The 7,662-nt window shown below is 29.5% G+C and overlaps 1 protein-coding gene across 1 annotated transcript; it reads right to left on the bottom strand.

Annotated features, from left to right (window-relative positions):
• Positions 1–2,654: 2,654 nt before the first annotated feature.
• On the bottom strand, positions 2,655–6,800 carry LOC127091562 (AP2-like ethylene-responsive transcription factor BBM2). Its single transcript, XM_051030230.1, has 8 exons — positions 6,677–6,800; positions 6,509–6,593; positions 6,260–6,379; positions 5,770–6,176; positions 4,154–4,206; positions 3,853–3,894; positions 3,247–3,320; positions 2,655–3,124 (listed from the first exon to the last, which is right to left on the bottom strand). The coding sequence occupies exons 4-8, from the start codon at positions 5,863–5,865 to the stop codon at positions 2,778–2,780; spliced, it is 612 nt and encodes a 203-aa protein (XP_050886187.1). The 5' UTR covers positions 5,866–6,176; positions 6,260–6,379; positions 6,509–6,593; positions 6,677–6,800; the 3' UTR covers positions 2,655–2,777.
• Positions 6,801–7,662: the final 862 nt, after the last annotated feature.

The following is a 7,662-nucleotide window of genomic DNA, read 5'->3' as shown; positions in this document are numbered from 1 at the left end:
AGGGAAACTGCCTTTGAAGTGGGATCGTCTTTGAATTGGTGAACCTCCGTCATTCCTACTATTGAGGAGAGGATATGCAGCAAGTTTGATAGCTACCCTATTCCCTTTTATGAATGTATCTTATGGAAGTTAGGTGTCCAACTTCTTTGAGTGAGTTTGAGAAGGAGGTATTAGATCACCTTCACATCGCTATCTTGCAACTTCATCTGGTTGCTTCGGAATTTATGACAGTGTTCAAGTAATGGTATGAATATCAATGGCACACAGATTCAGCCTCAAAGAACTTCCTCTTCCATTTTTTCCATGTCAAACCTCATATGAAAGTTCCCTTTACTTTTCATGGGCCATTTTCCTTTCGATCTCTTGTCATTCTCGTTGAAGTGAGTTTACAATGCGATCTCCACCTTTGTCTTATCATTATTTCTCTCCTCCATCATTTTCTCATGATCCTCAAGAGAGCGTTGCAACTCCTCTTTGCTCATTTCCGCAAGATCCTTCGATTCCTCAATCGCAACAACCACTTTGTCAAATTTTGGCGTTAAATAACGCAAGATTTTTGCGACAGCATACTGCTTCATGATTGTTTCTCCACATGCCTTCACTTGGTTCACTAATTGAGTGATTCTTGTTGTGAAATCATTGATTATCTCATTTTCTTCCATTTGAATCAATTCAAGTTGACGTTTATGAGTTTGTAACCTCACCACCTTCGCCATGTCAGCCTTTGTGTATGCCTTCTCCAAGATTTCACACGCTTGCTTTGATGATTCACAATCACCAACTTTCTCAAAGTTGTCACCATCCACACATTGATGGATCAAAAACAGCGCCTTGAAATCTTTCTTTTTCTCTTCCTTATATGTTGCTCGTTGTGCATCTGTTGTACCTTAAACAAAGGGATTCACCCCGTTATTGATCACTTCAAGAACATCTTGGTAGCCAAACAACACTTTCATTTATTTACACCATTTGTCGTAATTCTTTGCACCAATGATGAATAGGTTTGCATGGATTCTTTCATTGGAGACGGAATTCATGGTGCACAGTAGGTGTTTGTAGATCATAATCAGGCTCTAATACCAAATGTTAGAACTTGGAACCACAAGATTGGTGAATAATGGAGAAATTAGGTGTGGAGAAGGAAAAAGAAAATTGAGAGAGAAAGATAATTGGAGGTGAGGATATTTCATTAACTTTCATGAGGACGCCTCAAAGACATTTATACAAATATTACATAATGATTTGGATACATGTCACATAAGCAAATAACTAAAAAACTGAAAACTCATACTTGTATCTGATTGCACTAAACATGTAATCATTTAGAGATGATACAAAATTATTTCTCTTTCAATGGTAACCGGTTACGTGATTACGTTAACCAGTTACGTCCACGATGCAACTTCAGTTTCTTCCGCTCATAAGTGACTTTTGCCTTATTGTAACCGGTTACACCCTCATGTTAACAGGTTACAACACTTGAATTATTAAAATACTCTTTAATAAACTTTTATTTTTTAATTATTATTGATGTGTTTGTAAAAAATAAAAATTAATTATTTATCTTATTTTTATTGATTGTTTCCTATGAAGCACAAATACTTCAAAAACTCATATGAATCGTATCTGATATGTGTCGATAGGCCGATACGCTCTGATACATGTCAATAGGCCGATACGTTCTGATACATCACCGACTTTTCATCTACGTGACTTTTCAATTTTTAACAGATTCATTTCTTTTTTAATGACTTTTCATTCCTTTTAATTTTTTTTAATGGTCATTCTTTAATACTTTGTATAATTCCTTCCAAAAACTTACCATTTTACTAATGTGATTTAATTTCGCATCATTTTTTTATCAATATTTAATATTTTAAATTTAATTCATACTAAATATAATTTTCTTTTTACATATGACTACTTTTATTTATTTATGTAAGAACCTTTTTCTCTTATGTAATTCGCAATGTTAATTTCTTCTTCTTCATATCTTTGTATTTTTCACTAAGAAATTTTTATTACTATAATACAATTATCTTTTATTCATCTAAAATATTTTAAATAAATTTTTATTACCATATTTTTATATGTCGTATTTAATCTTTTCAATTAGTAAAGTATTACCGTATAAGATACATATAAAATCTAATAATAATATAGTATTGTGTTTCATAGGTTGTTTCTAAGAATAAGGATTTACTTTACTCATGCAAGTTTTTATACTCCCTCCTAATCACTCATATCATATCATCTTCAACTTCTAAAAAATGATTTTTCAACCATGAAAACTCAATTTCAGAGTTAGATGCACAAGTCTTTTCCTTGTCCATTGCTCCCCTCACCGAACTACTACCACCACAAGTAAACATATCTCCACCACCCATTTAGAATAACCAATAGAACAACTCCCAATTAGAAGGAATGATTTTCAGACCAAACTTTGACTGGCACTCCTCTGCAACTTAACCATACCTCTCTTTTGGAGGGCCGTAACCGCAATTTAAAAAACCATTTATTTTTGAACAATTAATGGTATGCATGAGAATCGAAAAAGCATGCCCTTTAGAGAGAAGTTATAATAAATATCAAATTCAAATAATATAAAAGACACATGCACCACATCACATGGAAATAAATCCACAAACAAACCAACATTTAAAATGTCATAATCCATATCAAGATAATCACTTATGTAAAAATCACTTATTTGAGTTCCATCCATATCACAGGCATTGTTATATTTATGATCTTCAAAGTATCTATTCAGCATCCATTCAATCTTCCGCTCCTTGGTTTGAAGAATCTCCCGAATTGATTATTCCATCTTTTCCAACTACATAAAATGAATTATAAATGAAATTATACAGCACCATCGGAGCAGATGGGTCGATGTCATCATGTTGGTGCAGCAGTGCTTTGTGATATTGGTATTCTTCATTGTGTTGAAAAACATCATTATCATCCACAATTACAGCTTCTTCATTTGAAACTGTACTTTTAGTCTCCTTGCTTTCTGAGTTATCTTCATTACCATTATCAGGATCAAATTTGGTATATGCTTCATCTCTATTCAATCTTCTTGTTGCTGCATCATATGCTCTAGCAGCTTTTTCTTCAGTGTCTTGTTAATTATAATAAACAAATATAAGATAAATCAGTCATCTCATATGTTGCGTAACATTTAATTTTTTTATCCAATGTTAGAGAGATAAAAGAGATAAATAAAGTAGGATGTCAACTTACCAAATATTCCCAAGTAATGGCTTGGCCTCCCATTTCCTTTTTCCAATCTTGCCTCCCATTTATCACCATTCACTCTATTTTAAATAATAATGTATTACAACAGCAACAAAAGAAAATAGTTAGAGGATCTAAAGAGCATAAATAACATTAATTAACATTCGTTATATCTACATATTGAATCTATGTAGCACCGAAAACAAACATAGTATAAGATCTTATATTATTAGTTCATTACAAAGTATGAGAATGATTAGAGTCTATATATGCAAGCCATATAGTTAGTTACTCTAACTAACTTTCCAAAAATAATGTAGTTACACTACTTTTGATCATCTCATGATTGATGAAGTGAAACAAGTTAGAGTTTGGTAATAAACTCTTGGAATAGGCTAGTTGGCAAGGGCTTTATGTCAAGCTTTTTCAATGCAAACTTATCATGGATTTTGGTGATGAGATTAGTGACCAATATGTCATTAACATAAACTAATTCATATAGTGTTATGTCTCGATGCTTGTAAACAAAGAGTGAATCATCACATTTACCGGAGGAGAAGCCAAATTGAAGTAAGGTTTAAGGGAGAATGGTGGAGAAAAACATCGACAAACCTGGACACACCCATGTAATTAGTCAAGGCCTTCTTTGAGGTGCTGAAATAAAAAGAATCAATGCAGTAATCAAATGTCCAATTTTGAAAACAATTTTAATAAAAAATTATCAAGATATTTTAACTATTATTTGATTCATCCTTTTCATATGTTATTTTTTTATTAAACAAAACTATATTAGTGAGTGAGAGAGAGAAATTAACAATTCATTGATATAATTTCAGAGATAAATAGTATGAAACAAGTCAATGCTTAACTAAAACTTTTATAATATGAGATAAAGAGAGTAATTGATATCAACCTTATTATTCCAATGCTTTTCATTTCTGAGATTTGTTTTGAGTAACCACTCACCTGCAATTATTATATAGTATATATAATTATGATATTGTAACTTTTTTATGAAAAAATAATATATTAAAAAAATTAGATAACCATCAAAGTACAAATATAAGGTGTCACATGGCACAACAAATTTCAGTTAAAAGATACCCATAACAATAGCGAAAAAACCAACAACCAGCAAAACAATAAAACATGCTAGAGGAACCCCACAAGTTAGGGCTCATGCCGACAAAACCACAAAATACAAATCAGAATTCACAAGAGAGTGACAAAACTTCAAACCAAAGCCTACCTTAGAATCGAGGCTAACATTCTATTAACTATTGATTTAGGCCGAGGAAATAATTCTGAAAGAAGTCAGAAAAAGCACATGAGTTCACATCTTATCTACATAAAAATCATTTCTAGGCAAAAAAAATACTTTTCTCCTCCACCCCTTTCAAATTTTTTAAAACATCATTAAAGATGACATCATTACAGACTCTCCAAATATATCATCTATAACCTACTAGATCAAGCAAAATCACCATTGGACTTAGCCCCACCACTTACAGAGAAATAAGACTAAAAAAGAAGCATATACGATCACTAGGAAGAGCCACATGTCAACTCAATCACTAGAAGTTCATATACCATACAACAAAGCTAACTCACAAGTGACAAAAAGATGGGAGACCGACTCAACTAAATCCCCACATAAGAGATACGAGATCATCAATTTCCCAAAAGAATCAACCATCATATTGAAAACAGACCAAAAATTAATTCTTTAAAGAAATGGATCTTAACCAAGAACTCTTACAAAATGATGTTTAGAGGCTCGACCTAACATTTCTAAGATACCATCAACAAACTAATTAGAGGGATCATTCTCTTTGAACTCGAGAAGGGACACATATTTCCACCAAGTAGAATTAGATCGAAAATCGGATGTCCTCTCCCAAAGAGAGAAAACAATTGAAGCACCATACCTACCTACAAGAATATCACACTAAAGACCTGAAACACCTATAAGCAACTTCATCTCCATTTAGCTAAATGGGCTAAATTAAATAGTTAGAGGTTCCTAACTCTTAGTTAACCCCATTTTACTCTTAAAGTTACAAACATCATCCTACTTAATACAAGAAATCTTAGATTCTCCCTTCGCCCATCCCCAAAGAAATCTTCTTTGTAATCTAACAAAAAAATTCCAAACCTTTGCATGCATATTCAAAAAAGAAAAGAAGAATATGAAAATAACATAAATCATAGATTTAAGAAGAACTATTTGATCACCCAAATTAACATATTTGTGCTTCTAATAATGTAGCCTCCTAGTCAACAAATTGACAAAAAGATTTCAAATAGTTTCAAGCCTAGGACTATCCTCCACAGACAAACCAAAATACTTAAAAGGGATAGTTTCAATCTCACAGTAAAAAAATCACACACAAAGTCTACATTAATTCCTTTAAGATTGTTCTCTAATAAAATATTCTATCTAAAAAAATACTTTGCATTATTCTCGAAAAAAAGAAGTTCATTGCATGTTGATATATAAATTAAAATCATGATAATATAAATACATACAGGAAAATTTGTAAGTGTAGATTCTCCCCATTTTTCAATAGCAAATAAATCGTGAGCTTTGGCAGCGTCAATTTCAGTTTCAAATTCCCCTATCATGCAAAATAGCCAAAAAAAAATCTCAAACAATCCTTAAAAGATTATATTAGAGATAATTGATAAACATTACTATTTAAAACTAAATATTACACAAAAGTAAAAAAAAAATCTACTTACCAATATAAACTGAGATAGTTGAAAATGTACAAATGAAAAAGAGAACACAAAACTATTAGTATAAATATTTGTTTGAGAGAAACAAATAAATAAGAATTATTAATAGTTAAATCTTTTTTAAACCTCTATTGCCCCTCCCTCCTTTTCTCATGTTATTCTGCCAAACAAATGCTTCATAGCGATTATTACTCAACCTGTATGTCAAAAAACAAAATTTTAAAATTATTTTTATTAACAAAATTTATATGTTGATATCAATAAAATCATAGAATTTTACTTGGTAACACCCCGATATTTTGAGCTCTTCAGATCAATATCATTCTTAGTGATCTTTTTAACTCTTTTTGTTTTTTTTACTTCATTTCCTTCATTCTCCTTTGTTACTGAACCAACATTCCTATGAATTGTGATGATAGAATAAAAGAAACTAAAGATTTTAATATATGAATTAAAGAAAAAAAAATATAAATACTTACATGAATGAAAATCTAATTTTCAATGATAAAGTAGTCAAGACATGACAAACCTTGACTCATTGGGATCAGTTTCATTCTCAAAACTTTCAAGAGGACTCTCAATTAAACGATCCATTTTCCTAAGGAAATATACCTCTGCAAAGAATTCAACTTTTTATTTGAGTTTGTTAAGAAATGAAATTGCATAAAAGAAATATATTGATCTAACAATTTCAAACCTTTATATGAATTCTGGTAAATGTTAAACACGAGATGATATTAGCACACCATCCACCCCAGCTTCACACCAAAAGAAAAAAAAAACACTCAAAAATACTCGTTTTCTTTTTCTTCTTCAACTTTTTCTCTTTTTAAATATATTAGTCATAAACGGTTACTTAATTTCTTTTATTTTGACTTACATTAAAGAAAAATTGTATTTTTAGTATTATTTTTATAATGAATAACTTAGTTAGTTGAATAATTTTTTAAAAAAATTAATAAATAAATATTAATTTTACAAAATTATCTAAATTTATTGTTCAAAATGTATATAAAAATATAAGACTTAATTACAGTTTTATTCTTCTTTTGATTCACAAAATTGATCTCTCTATTTTAGATTTAAACAGTTTTAGTCTTCTATTTTAAATTTAAACTGTTTTGATCACAATCATACTTTTGTATTTAAATTAACGATATTTTCATTCTTAAATTATAAATTACTTCTAAAATACAATAAATTATCGTATATAAACATATTATTGAACTTTATAAATATAAATATAATTTAAATAATGAATATCTCATCATTTTTTTATGAAAAACGTGAGAGAGAAAATTAAAATTATTTGAATTTAAAATAAAAGGATCAAAATTGTTTGAATTTCAAAAAGAAACTAATTTTGTATATCGGACAAAATTGGAGAATCAAAATATAATTTAATCAGAATATAATGACATAACAATAATAAAAAAAATATTATTTATTTGACTGTAAAGTTGTAAGAAAAGTATGGTTGTGTTGAAAAGATAAAATAATAATTAATATTAATGGAAACATTAATTGCATTGAGAAAATTGATTATTATTTTAAAATGATGAAATCCTTGTTTGCAAGAAATATCCCCAAATATTAGCTATTCTTCAAATAAGATTTTCTCGAGTAAAAAGAATTTATAAAAAAAAATTATAAATTTAATGGTAATATCAATTTAGATTTATA

Source organism: Lathyrus oleraceus, chromosome 6 (genome assembly GCF_024323335.1).
Source record: "Lathyrus oleraceus cultivar Zhongwan6 chromosome 6, CAAS_Psat_ZW6_1.0, whole genome shotgun sequence".
Taxonomy (NCBI): Eukaryota; Viridiplantae; Streptophyta; class Magnoliopsida; order Fabales; family Fabaceae; genus Lathyrus; species Lathyrus oleraceus.
The sequence above is the reverse complement of the archived record's forward strand: the minus strand, read 5'-3'. Positions and strand labels throughout refer to the sequence as shown.